Source organism: Hippopotamus amphibius, chromosome 13 (genome assembly GCF_030028045.1).
Source record: "Hippopotamus amphibius kiboko isolate mHipAmp2 chromosome 13, mHipAmp2.hap2, whole genome shotgun sequence".
Lineage (NCBI taxonomy): Eukaryota > Metazoa > Chordata > Mammalia > Artiodactyla > Hippopotamidae > Hippopotamus > Hippopotamus amphibius.
The window spans coordinates 375,016-395,235 of NC_080198.1; the positions used below are offsets into that span (position 1 = coordinate 375,016).

The 20,220-nt window shown below is 53.2% G+C and overlaps 1 protein-coding gene across 5 annotated transcripts in view; it reads right to left on the reverse strand.

The window, feature by feature from the left end:
* Positions 1–3,597: 3,597 nt before the first annotated feature.
* The window catches only part of TXNRD3 (thioredoxin reductase 3), a 41,490-nt gene continuing 24,867 nt past the window's right edge, over positions 3,598–20,220 (reverse strand). For 4 of the 5 annotated variants that reach the window (XM_057706901.1, XM_057706905.1, XM_057706902.1 and 1 more), the window contains 6 exons: positions 17,105–17,181; positions 16,413–16,569; positions 12,790–12,897; positions 9,040–9,135; positions 4,370–4,504; positions 3,598–4,181 (listed from right to left, as the gene is read on the reverse strand). In XM_057706901.1, coding sequence (XP_057562884.1) covers positions 4,119–4,181; positions 4,370–4,504; positions 9,040–9,135; positions 12,790–12,897; positions 16,413–16,569; positions 17,105–17,181 — 636 coding nt within the window. In that variant the 3' untranslated portion in view covers positions 3,598–4,118. The remainder of the gene's footprint in view (positions 4,182–4,369; positions 4,505–9,039; positions 9,136–12,789; positions 12,898–16,412; positions 16,570–17,104; positions 17,182–20,220) is intronic. The other variant, XM_057706903.1, reaches the window with a different exon arrangement.

Sequence of the window (20,220 nt, forward strand, 5' to 3'; positions counted from 1 at the left end):
GATGGACGCAGACTGCAGGGGCTGGAACCTGAGGGCGTGTTGCCAGGTCCCCGGTGTCACGTCTCCAAGCCACTGTCTGTCGTACCCTGCAAACTGGATGCATTTTTATCACTGACAGCTTTTGTGGGTTCTCCAGGGTTTTCTGCACATAAGATCGTGTCATCTGTGAACAGAGATCATTCTTCTTCTTCCTTTCCAGCCTGGATGCCTTTTCTTTTTCTTGCCCCATCACTCTCTCAAGAATGTCCAGGGCCACTTGAATGAGCAGCAGGCAGTGCAGGTGTCTTTATCTTGTCCCTGATCTTAGAGGAAAAAACCTTCTCTCAATAGTGAGTACGGTGCAATCTGTGGGTTTTTCATATATGGCTTTATCATGTTGGATTTTATCAAACGCTTTTTCTGCATCAACTGAGACGATCACGTGGTTTTTTCTGTCATTCTACTAACATGGTGTACTGCATTGCACGGTTTCTTTATGATGAAATACCCTTGCACCCTGGGGATAAAACTCACGTGGTATATAATCCTTTAAAGGTGCTGTTGAATTTACTTTGCTGTTATTTTGTTGAGGATTTCTGCACCTACAATCATCAGGGACATTGGTCTGTAGTTTTCTTTCCTTGCAGTGTCTTTGTCTGGCTTTGGTAGCAGGGGACGGTAATGTGTAGACTGTGTTAGGAGGTGCTCTCCCTTCTCCAGTGTTTTTGGAAGATTCTGAGAGGGACTACAGTTTCTTTAATGTTTGGTAGAATTACACCCGTGAAGCCATCTGGTCTTGGGCTATTTTGCTGTGGGTTTGCTTCTTTAAACCAACTTTATTAAGGCATAACAGACACCCAATCAGATGCATTGTAAAAGCTGTGGTAAAACGCACATAAGATAAAGATAACTGCCTTCGCTGTCTTAAGCGCGCAGCTCAGCGCTACCAAGCGCACACACACCGCCGTGCCACCACCAGCACCCCGGTCTCCGGAACGCTCTTCATTCTGCAAAACTAAAACTGTCCCCATTAAACAGGCACTGCCCACTGCCCACTGCCCTCCCCCAGCCCCTGGAAACCACCCCGCTACTTTGTCTCCATGGCTTTGACAGCTCTCACGTACGTGAGATTATGCAATCTTCCCTGGCTTACTTCACTTGGCATAATGCCCTCAAGGTTCATCCACGCTGTAGCAGGTATCAGAAGGTCCCTCGATTCAGATGTGGTATATATATACACACAATGGAGTATTACTCAGCCATAAAAAGGAACGAAATTGAGTCATTTGTAGAGACATGGGTGGACCCAGAGACTGTCATACAGAATGAAGTTAAGGCAGAAAGAGAAAAACAAATACCGTATATTAATGCCCACATGTAGAATCTGAAAAAATTGGCACAGACGACCTTATTTACAAAGCAGAAATAGAGACACACAGAGAACAAACGTGTGGATACCCGGGGGAGGGGGGTGGGATGAACTGGGAGATGGGGACTGATGTGTACACACTACTGATTCTATGTATAAAACAGATAACTAATGAGAACCTACTGTAGAGCACAGGGAGCTCTACTCAGTGCTCTGTGGTGACCTAAATGGGAAGGAAATCCAAAAAAGAGGGGATATATGTATACACAGAGCTGATTCACTTTGCCATACAGTATAAACAATATTATAAAACAACTATACTCCAATTTAAAAACATAAAAAATACAGTTAGATCCTTAAGAGAAAAAATTCTTCCCTTTTAAGGCTGAATAACATTTCATTGTACGTAAGGTCCACGTTCTGTTTATCTACTCACCTGTGGATGGACACTCGGGTTTTGTCCACCTTTTGGCTGCTTTGACTAGGGCTGCCGTGAACACACACATCTCCTGGAGACCCTGCTTCCAGTTCTCTCCGGTGGAGATGCAGAAGTGGAATCGCTGGATAATATGGTGACGTTATTTTTAATTTTTTGAGGACCTGCCAGACTGTCTTCCACAGTGGCAGCACCACTGCACACTTCTACAGCACACAAGGGTTCTAATTCTCCATGTTCTCACTGACCTTTGTTGTGTTTTTTTATTTTTTTAAACAACAGCCACCCTGCTGGGAGTGAGGTGGTGTCTCCCTGTGCTCCTGGTTGCATCTCTCTGATGACTCGCAGCGTCGGGCAGCTCTTCACGTGCTTACCGGCCGCCTGTGCCTCTGCTCCTCTCCCACTTTCAAGCTGGGGGCTTGTTTCTATGCTGCTGTGCTTGGGAGCTCGCTATACTCTCGATACTACATTCTGAATTATGCCTCTTATCAGACACGTGGCTCGCAAGTATTTCCTCTCAACCTGTGGTTTGTCCTTTACTCTGTAAATAGTGTCCCAGTGTCCTTTACTGCACTAAATTCTCCTGAGGTCCAGTCTGCCCATTTTTTCTCTTGTTATCTGGCCTTTCATCATATCCAAGACTCACTAACAAATCCAATGCGTGAAGCTTTTGTCATGTTTTCTAGTAAGAGTTTCACAGCTTTTGCTTTTACATTTAGGACTTCGATCCATCTTCGATTCGTGTTTGTACCTGATGTCAGGCCAGGATCCAACGTCACTGTTTCACAGGCGGCTCCCCAGCCCCATCTGGTGAAGCCTGTTCTTTCCCCATCAAGTGCTCTTGGCACCCCTGCTCACACACTGAGGCTTCACCTCTGGGCCCTCTATTCTCCGCCATGGCTCACACATCCCTCTCGGTGCTGGTACCACACGGTCCTGACCGCTGATGACTTGTAGTAAAAGTTGAAATTAGGAAGTATGAGATCTCCAACGTTGTTCTTTTTCAAGATTGTCTTGAATATTCAGAGCCCCTTCAGATTCCACGTGAATTTTAGGACACATTCTTCTATATCTGTAAAAATCATTGCTGGTACTTTGACAGGATCTGAATCTATAGATTGCTTTGGGCATAACTGACATTTTAACAATATTAAGCTTTCCAATCCATAAATATGGGCTGTCTTTCCACTGATTTGTCTTCTTTAATTTTTTTCAGCAGCATTTTATGGTTTTCATTGTACAACTATTTCACCTCCTTGGCTACATTAATTCTTTTGCACGTTATTCTTCTGGGGCTATTGTAACTAGAATTATTTTCTTAATTTTCTTCATTTCCCCCGCCTCGGGGACAGCAGTCGCTCCGCCCGCCCCACTTGGTTTCGTCTCCCCAGTGACACGGTGACCCCACCCGGGACCCGGCTCCTGCGTCCGCCACTCTGGGTGCTCACCCCCCACCCCAGCCCCGCTCCTTCGCCTGCCTCCAGAGAGGGTGGCCACGCCTGCCCACTGATGGCGTTTCCTCGTTGGTTGCTGGCCGAACGTTTCTTTTAAAACATACACCCAGACGTTCTGACACCAGACCCGCTGGGCTAGGGGCCGGCGTGCGGCCACGGCTGCCTGGAACACCTGACTCGGTGGGAAGCCTGCTCCCAAGGAACAAGGTCCCCGGAGGGATCCCGGGCAGCACCCACCCCCCCAGGGCCTTTTAGATGCTGACAGGTATGCAAACTCACACGGAACCTCCTAACACCACCTGCTCATTTACTGAACGTGACCGTAAGTAAACAGACTGAGAATGGAACCATTTAAACAGTTTTAGATTTCACATAACACAGTGCTGACCGCTTTTAACATTACTCTTAAGATCGACACGAGACGTTCAAGCATCGCTCTGTGACGTGACATACTCCGCTCAGTCCAAGGACGCCAAGAGGAGAACGGCCAGGTGCTCACCATCGGGAACCAGGAGAGGGAGAGGCCCGTCTGCCCGCGGGTCCACACATGCCCACAGGGGAAGACGGTGCACCAGCGCTCGTGCACTCCAGATGCCCACTTTACAGGCAGTTTCATAAAAGACTCGACAAAGCGAGGGGATAAACACACCAGCAACCAGGAACGCTGACTCAGAGGCGCCGTGTGACTGAAGGTCTTTCGGGGGAGCTGACGGGAAGAGGTCGGTCTCAGCTCCCCTGGAGGCTCCGAGCTAAGACGTCAAGGAGGCAGTGTGGCTGCCCCGCCCCCGTCAGCCGCCTGCCGCTGCTGCCCCCGCCTCCCGTCCTCGCGGAGCCACAGACCCGGGAGCGGGACAGGGAGCGTGACAGCAGCGGCTTAGCCTCAGCAGCCCTTCTGCGCGACGTCCAGCCCCGCAGACTTGGTGACCTCCAAGGTGGTGAACACCTGCCCACAGGAAGGAAACACAGATTCACACTTAGCAGCGGGCGCCTGAGCTCTGCAGGGAGAAAGCACGTCCTGAACGTGGCATCGACAGCGCCCTGTATAACACACAATCTACTGACATGACGCTTTATCACAGTTTTCCAAACCACACGGACCGAGCCCCCGTGCGCGGGCTCCTGCGACCGCACCTCTCCGCACGTGGGGTGGATCCCGATGGTGTCGTCCAGCAGCTGCTTCGTGAGCCCGCACTTCATGGCCGCTGCGAATCCTTGGGTGATCTCGCCGGCATTCGGTCCGAGGATGTGAAATCCGATCACCCGATCCTTCCAAAGGGAAGCCAGCAGGTTAACGGGCTGCACGGGAACTGCCTTATCCCAAGTTCACAGCCGAAACCGACAGCCTGTCCCACAGAGAAGCACCCCTAGCCCTGAAATGAGCAGGGCGCCGTCCCCGAGACCGCGCCCTGTGAGGACCTGGGAGGTGAGCCCGGAACGCACACCCTGCACTCGCGGAGCGAGCAGTGCGCCCCCCACGTGGGGCCGGGGCGGGGGGCGTCAGTATGGCAGACGTCTGCGCACTACCGGACACAGCCCTGACCACCACACAGCAAGTGCCAACCACCCGCCGACGCTGCAGTAAGTCTACGTCCCGAGGCAGCGGGCGCTGCTCCCGGCTCAGGACGCGGGCTGCCCGGCCCCCACCCCGGGGACCACGCGGGGCAGGGGCGCGGCTCTCGTCCCCTCGCGAGCAGGCACCGGGGACGTGGGTTCGCCCTGTGCACTCCCGGCACCCGGGCTTCCTCATCACTCTCCTCTTCACCCAGAGCTTCAGAGCCTAAGTGCACAAGCTGAGGAGCGAGAGCGGGCCAGGAGACAGGAGCCTGTGCTCCCCACTCTCCAAGAGCCTGTGGTGGGGGACAATCCCCTGAGCGCGGTCCCCAGGCACCGTGGAGGGGACCCTCCAAGGGGTGCACTGTGCAGCCAAGCGCGAGACGGGACTGGCGGGGGGGGGGGGGGGCAGCCACTTTTCAGTGAAAGTGAGGAGCTTCTGAGGAATGGAAGCCTGCTCACGATTTTCATCACGGCTTCAGGAAGACAGTGAGGGGTGGGGGGACGCTCCAGATGTGGAAATTTGCACAGAAGTAAAAGAAAGGGGCAACAGGCCAGTGTGTGATGGCAAAGCAGGGACGTGGGGGCAGCCAGGGAGGGGGCAGTGGCAGGGCAGGTGTCAGAAGAGGGTGCACACGCCCACGGCCTCAGGCCGCACCTTGGCCGGGACGGCCCAGGGCCTCAGCGGCCCCACAACCGCACCCCAGCTGCTCGCTCTGGGGCAGCAGGGCGTGCGGACAGCCTGCCGGCCCTCTGGAAAGGCCACCCTGTCCTGACAGCCGCCCCAGGTTCCTTATTTCCCAAGGGTTGGAACAGCTCCCAGGCCGGGAGCCCCTGCCGCCCGCACCCGGAGCGCCCTGTCTGGGACTCGCGGCTGTCGCTGTCCATTACTCTGGGGACAAGAGGCACACGGCCGCAAGCAGGACGCGTGGGACGGCTGGGTGCTCCGCGCTCCCATCTGGTCTCACCCAAAGAGGTCACACCCTCTGAAGAGGGCAGAGCCACGTCCTACCACGGTCTCCCACACAGGGGGCTGTGCCCTCACCACTGCGGGGGCCAGGGTGGGGGGCTGTTAGGGTTCCCTGCCCGCCTCCAGAGTGGGGGGTCCACCCGCTGCTTCTCCAGTGAAAGCCTCCGCCAGAACCACTCCTGAACTGAGCATCTCCTTCTGCAGGCTCTGGCCACACCCAGGCTCCAGGCAGACCTCGCGCACCGCACTCCACGAGATGTGTGACAACCCCGTGCCGAGCAGGCCTGTCAGCAAGCTCCCCAGCAGCGTCTGCTCACGTCGTCTGTGCCACGTTCTGGGGATTCTCACAGTACTTCAGAATGCCTCATCATCGTCACACTTGTCGCAGCATCTGTGATCAGCAGTCTCGACGCCACTACTGTAACTGCTCTGGGCACCACGAACCACGCCCGCGTGCCACGGTGAGCGCCACGGACGGGCCGCTCCCCGTCTCTCCCCCTCCAGGCCTCCCCCCTCCCTGGGACAGAACAACACTGAATCAGGCCAGTTAATCACCCTACAGTGGCCTCTGAACATTCACGTGAAAGCAACGGTTCTACATCTCTCACTTTAAAGCAAAAGCTGGACATGGTGAAGCCTAGCGAGGAAGGCACGACAAAGCCAAGACAGGCTGAAAACTAGGCCTCTTGTGCCAGACGGTCAACCTGTGAAGGCAAAGGAAAAGGTCTCGGAGGAAACTACAAGTGTTCCTGCAGCGAGCACACGCGTGGTGAGAAAGCAGAACAGGCCTGTTGCTGACGTGGAGAACGCTGAGTGGTCTGGATGGAAGATAAGCCAGCCCAACACTCCCTTAAACCAGAGCCTCGTCCAGAGCAAGGCCCAACCCTCTTCCGTCCGCGAAGGCTGAGAGGTGCGGACGCTGCAGGAGGAGTGTGAAGGTCGCAGACGTGTCCATGAAGGTTAAGGAAAGGAGCCGTCTCCGTCACATCGAGGTGCACGTGGAAGCGGCAAGTGCTGCAGAAGCCACGGCAGGTTGTGCAGAAGATCCAGCTGAGCTAGCTCATGATTTGCTGTGTGGATGAAACAGCCTGTGGTGGAAGAGGATGCCGTCTAGGACTTCACAGCGAGAGAGAAGTCAGTGCCCGGCTTCACAGCCTCAGAGGACAGGCTGACTCCTGGCTAGGAGCTGACACGGGTGGAGACGTGCAGCGGAACCCAGCACGGGTGGACCGTTCCAGAGAGCCCAGGGCCCTTCACAGAGGTGCTGGGTCGACTCTTGTGCTCTGCTGATGGAGCAGCAAAGCCTGGGTGACAGCACGTCTGTTTGCAGCACGGTTTACTGAATGTTTTAAGCCCACCGTTGAGACCTCCTGCTCAGAAAAAAAGACCCTCTCCGAATGTCACTGCTCACTGGCAACGCACCTGGTCCCCCGAGAGCTCTGAGGGCGGCGGACAGTGGGGTCAGTGATGTTTTCTTGCCTGGCAGCGACAACACAACATCCTTTCTGCAGCCCACAGATCAGGAAGTCATTCGACTTTCAAGTCTTATTTTTTAAGAAATACATTTTGGTAGGTTGTAGCTGCCCTAGACAGCAGCTCCTCTGATGGATTTGGGCAAAGTACACTGAAAACCTTCTGGAAAGGGTTCACCATTCGAGATGCCATTAAGAACATTTGTGGGGGGCTTCCTAGGTGGTGCAGTGGTTGAGAATCCGCCTGCCAATGCAGGAGACACGCGTTCAATCCCTGCTCCAGGAAGATCCCACATGCTGCGGAGCAACTAAGCCCGTGCGCCACAACTATTAAGCCTGAGCTTTAGAGCCTGTGAGCCACAACTATTGAGCCCATGTGCTGCAACTACTGAAGCCCACGCACCTAGAGCCCGTGCTCCACAACAAGAGAAGCCACGGCAATGAGGAGCTTGTGCACCACAACGAAGAGTAGCCCCCACTTACCGCAACTGAAGAAAGCCCGTGCACAGCAAAAAAGACCCAACACGACCAATAAAATAAATAAATAAATCTAAAAAAAAAAAAAAAGAAAAGAAAAAAGAACATTTGTGGGACTTTCCCAGTGGTTCAGTGGTTAAGACTCCATGCTTCCACTGCAGGGGGTGCAGGTTCCATCCCTGGTTGGAGAACTAAGATTCCACACGCTCCACACGTGAGTAACAGCCAATAAAAATTAAAAAAAAAAAAAGAAAGAAAAAGGACATTTGTGACTCATGGGAAGAGGTCAAGTATCTAAGTTAAGAGGAGCCTGGAAGAAGTTGACTCCAACCCCTGTGGACGACTCCGAGGGGGTCGAGACTCCGCGGAGGAAGGACTGCAGACGTGGCGGAAACAGCAGGAGAACTGGAACTAGAGGTGGAGCCCGATGGTGGGACTGGACGGCTGCGTCTCAGGACAGAACCCGGAGGATGAGGAGCTGCTTCTCAGGGATGAGCAGGGACAGTGGTTTCCGGAGGTGGAATCTACTCCTGGTGGAGAGGCTGTGGAGACGGCTGCATTGACCACAGGGGACTTCACGTAGGACACAAACGAGTGGGTAAAGGAGCTGCCGGCTTTGAGAGGACGGACTCCGATTTTGAAGGAAGCTCTGCTGTGGGTGAAATGCTCTCAAACAGCGTTGCGGCTACAGGGGCATCATTAGTGGAAGGAGGCGTCCATCCGTTTTAAGAAATTGCCGCAGCCGCCCCACCCTCCGCAACCTCCGCCTGATCCGTCAGCAGCCACCGGCGTCGAGGCAAGACCCTCACCAGCGAAAGGGTTAGTTGCTGAAGGCGCAGGTGATGGGTAGAAATTTTAGCATAAAGTATAGTTAAGTTGTTTACACACTGATTGTTTAGACATAATGTGATCGCACACGTAACAGACTACAGCCTGGTGTAAACGTACGCTGCACGTGCACCGGGAACCAAGGAGTCCGTGTGGCTCACGGTGCTGCGATACCCGATTTATTGCAGTGGTCTGGAACCAAGCCTGCAGTGTCTTCAAGGCACGCCTGTATTTCCAAATGCACACAAACATACACCTTCCATCTCATCACCGATGACCCAAATTTTCACAGACCCTGTAGTCCTAAACTGCCACGTCAGACAGCTCTGGAGAGGCACAACGTGATGATTCTGAGCAGGTAAGTCACCACCCAACCTCTGTAAACACGGTGCCTGGGTAACAGTTTGAAGGATTTCCACTGGCCCTGAGCTCTATCTTTAAAGAGATTATAAAAACCCAAACAACAGAATAAAAGCATTCCCGCTTCCAACCGTATGACGTACGTTGTCGAATTTGTTGCAGATTATCTTTGCGTAACAGGTGTTGTTGTCTCTGCAGGCCACCGTCCACTCGACAGGCCAGAACAGAGTGTGGTAGACCTGCAAGAGAGAGGCCAAGCTCAGCTCCTTAATTACACAAAGACGACAGTTTCTGTACCAGCTCTCAGAAATGTAAACGTGCGTGGTCCCAGCTTACGAATCTGACGGGGGCATCTGGGCAAGCTCCTAACCGCCAGCTGCAAAGCGTGTCGACCTGTCTTCGCTCTGCTGTCAGTCCCCAAACACCTCCTACTAAGTAACTCTGGTTCTCAAGCACTTAGAGGGCTGCTCTCCGAGGCAGCCAAGGCACAGGCCCGGCGGGGGCCGAGACAGCAAATGAAGCCTTAGACCCCGCCCTCAGTCTGTTCACACACAGCCCGCAAGGCACATGCTCAAACCAAATCCAGGAAAAGCAGACGCCACGAGACAGCCCAGCCAGCCACGGTATAAGGAACACGGTCCCCGCCACCCTCTGTGCGGTCCCCCCCGCAGGGCGGCTACAGGCCCCAGCGGCCCCCCTCCTAATCGCTCCCCACGGAGGGCGGGGGGCCAGCCCGTGCTGTCTCAACCCCCTGCCGGGGAGGCGTTTACATGCTGGGTCTTTGCTCTTTAAGAGGATTATGTATTTTACAGTTGGAATACTGTCTTTATTGTTTTTATGACAATGATACGATGTTATTATATAAGAAAAGCACAGTGCAGAAAATCACAAAGAAAGTGGAAAAAAAAATCCCACTGTCCAGAAATAGCCATTTTAAAAGCTAATGAAGTATCAGTGGTTAGCGCGTATGTAGTTAAAATGAAATTTTTATTTAAAACACATCATAGTTCACAGCTCCTTGTAACTAAAATACTAGATTTAACATGAAATGTTAGATTTGATGTGTATGTAACAGAAGAGAGACACTCTCCTGCCCTGAGCCCCTGCACTCACACACGAAGGGAGGCACGGAAGGCGTGTGAGAAGAGGCGTGTCAGGCGTGTTTCCTCCTAGCACTTGGAAGGTTGCGTTTTATTTGTGTCCGATCCTCCAGGTTCAAGTGGGTGTGAAGCGTGGACCCTGCACACTGTCCCCTTCTCCAACAGCCTTAAATGAATGTCTTTCCCACAGACCGAAAACACCACCTTTACCACTTACTAATTCTACGCGACTGCTCACCCTGGGTTTCAAATTCTGTGCCGCTGGTCTTCCTGCCCCCGTGTGCCTACAGCACATGTCTAACCGCCGAAGCCACAGGACGCAGCTGACTGTCTAACAGGGCTGGTCTCCCAGCACCTCCTTACTCAGAAGCTCCCTCAGGAAGTCCCTGGCGGTGCGGCGGTCAGGCCCCAGGGCTTCCACTGCCGAGGGCGCAGGTGCCCCGCCCGTGCCCGCTGCCCTCCGTCAGCACACCCCCCCGCACCTCCTGCGTGTGCTTGTTTGCCCCATGCCTGACGCTTCTGAGCTCGGCCTTCCTGACTGCCCTGCCCTGCGGAGGAGCGGGGTCCAACTCCTCCCCCGGCCCTTGCCCTCCCGTTCCCACCCCCCCAATTACAGTTAACTCTGCAGCGAGATCGGTATCGGGTGTTTCCTTTACCAGGCAGAAGCGCTTCACAGGAAAATGGACATCCACAGCAAAAGGATGACGTTGGACCCCCTACCTCACGTGTACAAAAAGTAACTGAACGGCTCACATACCCAGATGTAAGAGCTGAAAACTGTAAAACGCTCAGAAGAAAACATAGGCGTCAATCTTCACGACTTTGGATTAGGCAATGATTTATCAGAAGTGACATCAAAAGTACACGCGCCAACAGAAGAAAAAAAAGACATACTGGACTTCATCAAAATGAAAGATTTTCGTGCTTCAAAGGACATCATCAAGAAAGTGAAAAGACAACCCACATAAAGGTGAGAACTTTTACAGACCATCCCTGTGGGGTCTCCCCGAGCTTCTGCTCTGCGTCTCCCTGACGACTAACGACACTGAGCATCTTTCATGTGCTTCCTGGCCATCTGTGCACCCTCTCTGGGGAAACACCTATCCAGATCCTTTGCCCTCTTAACAACTGGGTTATTTGGTTTTTCACTGCTGAGCTGTAAGAGTTCTTTAAATATTCTGCATACACGTTCCTTACCCGAGAGACCCAACTGCACAGGGCGTTACAGCACGAACCCTGTGAACAAATCAAGCTTCCTCCTTTGCCGTCTTACTGTTTCTGCCCTCATCTTCTTTCCACCTTCGTTTCCTCACTTTAAACAATATTATACGTGTGATTATGAGAGGCTTCCTCAAATCTCTCTATAGTAGAAACAGTAAAAAACACTAGTAGGTCAAATTTTCAGTCTTGTAAAATGCAATAAATAAACGTACAGACTAGGTGAGTTGATCTGCACGAGCCTTAGGAAAGAGACCTGAAAGTAACCCCCAAAGCTAGGGACCCTTCCCACAGAGACACCCTTTATCTGGGGTACAGCCCCCTGCAGCCTCCCTCCCACGTGCCTGCCGAGCTTCATTTCTCACTCATTTCAGAAGATCTTAGAACTGAGTGTTAAATCCATAATTGTTACCATCACTTTTCCAAGACCCAAGAAAAAGCTCACCACTGCAAATGGGTGGTTCGTTATTACCAGGACTGAATTATAAACACGGATCACATAACGTCCTCTAGATTCCCTGTAAATTTCTCATTGAAAACACCATCTAAAATAACACCATCTATCACCACTCTGGTCCCCAACCCCAGAAACGCAGAGCAGAGCATCAGGAAGTCATTCGGCCTTTAGCTAGGAACCCCAGTGCTGTGGTTCAGTGGATCCCCCGTAATCAAGGGAGCGGCTGAGACTTCAACTCCTCTGCTTAAAACATCAAGTAGTTCTAATCCTCTGACCCTTTTAATTTCCCCTCAACCCTCCTATGTGGGGAGGAGGTGCAGAAAAAGCCACTCCAACCACCCACCACATTAAGATGTGAGAAAATACTTACGAGGCAGTTACGACCAGACAGGCGTGGAGGGGTGGAGGGGAGGCATGTCTGAAGAGCCCGCGGCCCCCAGCAGGCTAACAGCCCTGGAACTGCCCCCTCCCCTGGCTCCCAGAGCCAGGTCCTGAGTCTAGCTCTCGCCCTGCCAAGTGGGAGGGGTGGACCGCAGACCCAGCCCAGACCCGCGGACGCCCCCCACAATTCATAACTGAGATGAGAAACAGTGAGTCAGCCAGTTCCTCCAAAGACCAGAACTACCAGGTAAAGTCGGAGCAGGGAGAGGCTGTACTCTGGCTGCTGCGTGCATTTCTGTTCCTGCAGGGACAGAAGCATGACCTGCACGGCAGGCGTGTGCACACACACGCACACACGTGAACCCCAACAAGGAGGAGGAGAGGCTGACAGGCGTCCCAACTCCTGATTCCTAACCCTGCCCAAGTCCTCGAACATTCCCGCAGCCCCAAAGATCAGACAATAAGCCTACTATAACTTTCCTCAAGCAGACGCCTGTTACCGACCGTAACCCAAAGCCCTAAGGATACAGTACGTGTCCTACTTTCCCCAGCTGTATAATAATTACAGTTTGCTAGAGACAGGGTTTACATTATTTAATTTCCAATTTTCCTAAAGTAGCAATACAATTTCCTATAATATAACCATTACGGTAACTTGCAAAACAACACAATCAAAAGTGACTGAGAAGACAAACCGTTTATAGTAGGTCTGAAATGCCACAATCACACCATCTTACTTCCAGGCTCTCCTTCTGGTACACCTGAGCGGCCTTCTCCTCCGAGTACCCGCAGCAGCCATACTCCAGGGGCGTGAACACCACGGTGGGGACGTTAACGTAGTCACACTGCAAGGTGGACAAGTCACAGTCTCTTATCTTGTGATAGCTTTTACAGTGAAAATCCACACGACGCGCACTTGCACGAGGAATGTAAGCCCGCGTGGCCCAGCGTCGGTGACTCTCCACCACACTGCAGGGAACTGAGTCACCCAGCAGACGGCGAGCCCCAGCTCCGGGGCAGGGACCGCGCACTGGCCATCTCACTGGGAGCGGCGCCACCCCAGCCACGCACACGACCACACCCCAGCAAGAATGAGCAGAGAAGCCCCTCCTCCCCGCTGGGCAGAGCGACCAGCCAGGCCCCGTGCGCGTGGGGGCTATGACACGGCAGGGCCCAGAGACGGGACCCTTCAGGGCCCTTAGCAGCCTGGGGCAGAGCAGGAGAGGACGTCACGGGAAGACCGCAGACCCCTATCCCCACACGCAGTCCCTCGCAGCCCCGTGCTTCCCCGGGGGAGGCCGGTGTGAGCACAGGTGCACCCCTGCCCGGAGGGGGCGGGTCCTGTGACTGTGCGGACAGGAAGCGTGTGCAGCCCTGCCCACTGCACTACCGTCCCCACCCGCCCACAGGTCACAAGCTCGGGGAGACCCCAACCCAGAGAGAGCGATCGGCTGCCACAGACGTACACAGGAGGAGGAGTTCCGCCCACCAAACTCTTCACTTGTGGGGTGTGGACTAGAGGTGACCTGAGAAGCCCTCGGTGTGAAGCCCCGGGGCGGCAGTCGGACAGGAAGAAACACTTGGCCAGAGGGGTGGCCAATCGGGAAGGCCGCCCTGTGGATTCCACCCTGTGCAGGGCCCAGAGCGGCCTCGAGACCAGCCCAGCTCCAACCACGGGGAGACCCCAGCCCCAGCTCCAACCATAGTGGGACCCCAGCCCAAGCTGCAACCAGGTGAGACCCCAGCCCCAGTTACAACCAGAGTGAGACCCCAGCCCCAGCTCCAACCGCGGGGAGACCCCAGCCCCAGCTACAACCAGAGTGAGACCCCAGCCCCAGCTCCAACCACAGTGGGACCCCAGCCCCAGCCTGGCTCTCCCTCCAGGTAACTGTGGGATCCTCACAAGAAACCTGCTCACGTGCTGGTCTGAGCGAGGTGCTGCTTTGTCTCCCTACATAAAAGCCAATCACACACCTCGGGGTATCCCTGCACCACCCATGTGACGTGGACACCATGCCCCAGCCTGAGCCTCACGTGAGGCCCTGACACCTCATGTTCCACGACCTGCAAATCACGGACCAGCCACGTGTTTGTTTTCTTTTTCCAACACGGCTACAGAAACTCACAGCACCGCGCAGGCCACTGCACGGAGCAGTCCCCGCCTCCTCCCAGGCCCGCGAGCACTCCTCGCTCGGCCGTCAAGCCGCCCCCGTGGCTCTCAGGAGGTGCCTCACACTCAGCAGGCGCGTCCCTCCTGCTTCACGCCAAGGGAGGAAGATCAGCAGGACCCCGCCCCCCAAAGCCCTTCCCGCGTCCTGAACGCCGTCCTCCACGTGAGCAGGGCCAAGCCTCGCCCCACCCCCGCCCTGCGCCCCGGTCCTCTGACCCCTCCGCCCACGGCCACCATGTTCCGCTGCTCAGGACCTCAGGCCACCGCTGTGCCTCCCACAGCCCCAGTGCTCCTGCCCCGGAGAGGGGGCAGCTCCCCTGCCCGTTCACACCCCTGCCCCCACCAGGGCCGGAAGGGCCATGGCCCCAGTCACCTGTCACCCACCAGCGTCTCCGTGTGCCCACGAGGTCTCCACGCACAGCCGTGCCGGGCACGTGGTGGTGAAACACGGCACACGGCGTTCCTTCTGAAGAAGCCAGGCCCCAAACATCCCACCTGAACCTGCTCACGCAAAGCGCCAGAGACACCCAGGATATGAGACTCTGCGAGAAAAGCAGCCTGGGTCCAACAAAGTCAGCCACGAAGGGCAAAGCAGACAAGCAGGTGCAGAGGCGGGGCTCCGTCCTCAGCAGAGACCGTGTCAGCAGAGCCGGGCGTGCCGGGCGACTCAGCCGTGTGCCCACGGGTAACCCACGATGGGGTGGGGCGTGGCCGCACCCTGTTCACTTTCTCATCACAGGGACGAGCTGTGGGTAGGCTGGGTGCACCCGCGTTCTTAGCAGACACGTGCTAAGGTATCTGGGGACAAAGCATCACCGACGTCTGCCACGTACTTCAAGAAGCTCAGAGTAGAGTGAAGTAAGTCAGAAAGAGAAAGACAAATATTGCATGCTAACTCACATATACGGAATCTAAAAATGGTACTGATGAACTCAGTGACAAGAACAGGGAAGCAGATACAGGGAATGGTCTGGAGAACTCGAGGTATGGGAGGGGGCGGGGGGTGAAGGGGAAACTGAGAAGAAGCGGGAGAGTAGTACAGACATATATATACTACCAACTGTAAAATAGTCAGTGGGAAGTTGTTGTATAACAAAGGGAGTCCAACTCGAGGATGGAAGATGCCTTAGAGGACTGGGGCAGGGAGGGTGGGGGGGAATCGAGGTGGGGGCGTCAAGGAAGGGAGGGAATATGGGGATATGTGTATAAAAACAGTTGATTGAACCTGGTGTACCCCCCAAAAAAATAAAATAAAATTATAAAAAAAAAAAAAAAAAGAAGCTCAGAGAAGAAGTCTGTGTGTTGAACACCCGCACCCTCGGAAACGGGGCGAGCAAATGACACGCCGTAACAGCTGCGCGGCCCGGGTGGGAGGTCCACACGGGTGATGGTCACTAGCCCTTCTGCAGTTTGACGCATTTCTAAATGCAATGTGGGGAGACAAACGCCCCTTACTGCGGCCTCACAGACTCCTGACCCCCTGGCCCCCGGGCTCCTCTCAGCTGTGCCGCCCCTGCACTGCCTGCACACGCAGGGATGCTCCAGGTGTCACGTCTGGGACGGCACAGCGGGCCTCCTGACCCACCCCACCCCCGCCAACGCGCACAGCCACCTCCCCCACCGCCCTCAGCTGCCAGCACCGCACGGTCCCCGCTCTCCTGATGCGGCGGGGCCGGGGGTTCCCGAGACCACCCTCGGCCCCCCAGACCCACCCCGCAGAGCAAGAGGCCCGCGTGTGACCAGAGACTGCGGGAGGTGGGGAGGCTACAGAACGCGCCTGAAGCGCCGTCAGCCGTGTGGATGCCGACACTGAGCCTGGAGCAGCAGGACGGCTGGACCCGTCCACACGCCGCCCGCCCGCCCTCCAAGCAGGGGTGGAGGCCGTCCCGTCCCGTCCCGTCCCATGCTGCGCGGCCCTGCAGCACCCACCCGGGGCGCGTTTCCCTGCCCCTCCCATCAGAAGACAAGACGTCCCTACCTGGGCGCCCGTGTGTCACCCGGCACGACACCTTGCACGTAAGATACTCGTAAGACATTTACTTAAAACTGTCAGTAAACGGCAGAGGACTGCAAACGACTGAGGGGGAACCTTCCCCAGCAAAGCACGCACGCGGCGCCACCTGCACGGACTCTCCTCAAGTCATACCTGCGGTTTCAACACTGCCTCAGACACGGCCGTCAGAAGCTTACCTTTTCTAAACGGCCCCCAAAAAGCCTTCGAGCCAGCAGCTTGCCCGCCTGCACGGCGACGGGCGTGAGCGCAGGCCTGCCCTCCAGGATGTCCCCGACGGCGTAGACGTAGGGCACGCTGGTCTGCTCCACATCGTTCACTGGGATTCTGCCAGTCCTGTTACATTCGGAAGAAAATACAGGAAGACTCCTCCAGGAAAGGACAGACCCAGAGAGAGACCCCGGTAAGTGCTCCTGCACCACTGTCGTCAAGCGTCTACGGGGCCAGTGGCTGAAACACCCGGGGCGTCTGCGGCCCCCGTGGAAACACCCTTCTGGCTGCGAACCCAGGCCTGCCTTCCGGGTGCTGAGGGATCTCCAGATTCCCCTAGAGTCAAACCTACAGCTTTGAAATTTCTCTCCTGCCTGGTCAAGGACACACAGACTCATTCTAAATCACAGAAAGCAAGTGAATACATTTCTACAATTTTTTAAAAAATAACTGTTCAACGCATGAGATATTTAAGGAAAACGTGAAGAGTTACTGATAAATGAAGAAAACTGGTTAATACAGAGCTGGCACAGAATTGGTTATAAAAGAAACGTAAAGCATCACAGTTTTGCATCTTAGTAATTAAACCAGAGTCTCCAGGAGATGACGTGTAGAAACACGGTGCCCTGTGCAGCGCTGGGTGGTGACGCCCGGTACTCACTTCTCACTGACTCTGACGCCAATCTTCTCCAGCCCGATGTTCCTCGCAGAGGAGTCACGACCAACTGCTAACAAAACCTACATCCAGAGAGAGAGCAGAAACGAAGGGTCAAGGTCAGGAATGAAAGAGGAAACGTCACGATGGGTCCTTCCGACGTTAAAAGGATAATTACAGAATATCATGAACACCCTATGCCGATACATTTGACCATTTACATGAAATAGATTCCCTGAAAGACAGAATTTACCAAACTTACACCCACACAAGTCTGAATAACCCTGTCACGGGCTGCCCGGTGCCCCCCACCCAAATTCATGTCGAAGCCCTAACCCCAGGACCTCAGAATATGACTGTATTTGGAGATGGGGCCTTTACAGAGGTGATCTAGGTAAAACAAGGCTGTTAGGGTGGCCCTAAGCCAGGCTTGTGTTCTTGTAAGAAGAGGTCTTTGGGACACACAGAACACAAACTGGGGGTGATCACCTGAGGACACAGGGAGAAGGCGGCCGTCTACACGCCAAGGAGAAAGGCTTCAGAAGAGGCCAACCTGCTAATACCTTGATCTCAGGAGTCTGGTCTCTAGAACGAAGAGAAACCCCACCCAGTGGTGCGTCGTCACGGCAGCCCTCGGCACCCCACACTCAGTATAAAAACTGAATCCACAGTGCACAAACTTCCCGTAAGTTACCTCCAAACCCAGGTGACTTCAGTGGCAGAGTCTATGGGACCCTTCAGGTATAGCATAACGACACAGACCCTCTGGGACGAGGCAGGAGCCACGCCTTGTAAGGTCCCAGGTCCTTTGTGGGAGCCTGGCACAACCATCTGGCACAAAAGCGAACATGGGCAGGAAAAGAAAAGAAACCCAGAAGCCAACTCTCCTCATGAACACACGTCAGCAAATACAATGGAGCAGCACACAGAAAGTGGGCTCTGTCCCCAAACACAGATCTGGTCTAACCTACAAAAACCCATCAGTATAATTCATCACGTTAACAGAACAAAGGAAAAAGGAACTTCATCATCCCAACAGATGCAGGAACAGCACTTGACAAAAGTGAACACGCTTTGAGGATTTTAATAAGGTCCTCAGCACACAGAATAAAAGCGCACTTCCCCAGCCTGGTAGAAAGCACCTGTAAAACCCCAGGAGCTCGCATCCCAGCAGTGACGAAAGACAGCCTCACCCCTGAGACGGGGACTCCCACGATTTCTGTTGTGGACGTCTTAACCAGCGTAGCAAGGCAAGAAAAAGGAATACAAAGTACGCAGACTGGAAAGAAGGAACAAATCCTAAGAAGGCAAATATACAAAAATCATTCGTATTTCTATGTACTACCTACTAGCCACTGAAAATTAAAACTGTAAGATATCATTTAGAATAGCTTAAAATATAAAATACTCAGAGATAAATTTAACCAAATACATGAAAGACCTCTCAGGCAAAATGGTAAAAAGTCACTGAGAGAAACTAAAGAATTTGCAAATAAACGGAAAGATGTGGACTTCCCCGGTGTCGCAGTAGTTAAGAATCTGCCTGCCAATGCAGGGGACACAGGTTCAATCCCTGGTGCCGGAAGATCCCACATGCCGCAGAACAACTAAGCCTGTGTGCTACCACTACTGAGCCTGCGCTCTAGAGCCCGCAAGCCACAACTACTGAAGCCCACACACCTAGAACCCATGCCCTGCAACTAGAGAAGCCACTGCAATGAGAAGCCCGTGCACCACAACAGAGAGAAAGCTCACACATAGCAACAAAGACCCAATGCAGCCAAAAATAAACAAACAGAATCCTTGGCAAAAAAAAAAAAATAAATGGAAAGATATATGAGGTTCGTGTACTGGAAAAAATCAATACTGTTAAGATGTCAGTTCTACCAAATTCATCTATATAAGTAATACAATCTCAATCAAAACCCCAGCAGGCTTTTTTTTTCTTAGAAACTGGAAAGCTGTTTTTATTTTTTTTTTAAATATATCATCTAAAAAATGCATATCATCTACACAACTTTTTTTTTAAAGTAAATTTATTCATTTATTTGTTGGCTGTGTTGGGTCTTCGTTGCTGTGCACAGGCTTTCTCTAGTTGCTGTGAGCAGGGGCTGCTCTTCATTGTGGTGCACAGGCTTCTCATTGCAGTGGCTTCTCTTGCTGCAAAGCAGGGGCTCTAGGCACATGGGCTTCAGTAGTTGTGGCATGTGGGCTCGACAGTTGTGGCTCGCAGGCTCTAGAGCACAGGCTCAGTAGTTGTGCACAGGCTTAGTTGCGCCATGGCATGTGGGATCTTCCCAGACCAGGGCTCGAACCTGTGTCCCCTGCATTGACAGGTGAATTCTTAACCACTGCGCCACCAGGGAAGCCCTGGAAAGCTGTTTTTAAATTTATATGGAGGAAGCAACCTAAGTGTCCACCGACAGGTGAATGGATAAAGAAAATGTGGTACATACATACAATGAAATATTACTTAACCACAGAAAAGAATGAAATCATGCCGTTTGCAGCAACATGGATGGACCTAGAGATGATCACACTAAGTGAAGTCAATCAAACAGAGACAAATATCACGATATCACTTAACTTATATGTGGACTCTAAAAAAGTGATACAAATGAACTTAATCACAAAACAGAAACAGACTCACAGACACCAAAAACAAATTTACAGTTACCAAAGGGGAAAGGGGGGGAGGGGTAAATTAGCAGTTTGGGGTTAACATATACACACTACTATATATAAAATAATCAACAAGAACCTACTGTATAGCACAGGGAACTATAATCAGTATACTGTATTACTTATAATTACAAAAAAATCTGAAAAAGTATATACATATATATACACACACACTTATCTGAATCACTGTGCTGTACACCTGAAACTAACAGAACACTGTACATCAACTACACATCAATAAAAAAAAATTCATAAGGAAAAGACCTACACAAAGTTGGAGAGCCTACCCTCCATGCTTTAACACTTACGAGGAAGCTTCAATGACCAAAACGGGTCAGAGAGGACAGAAACAGACCCACAGTTCAACATCACACCATAACAAAGGCACCAAGCAATTCGATGGACAAAAGGAAGTCTTTACACAGATGGCTCTGGGTATC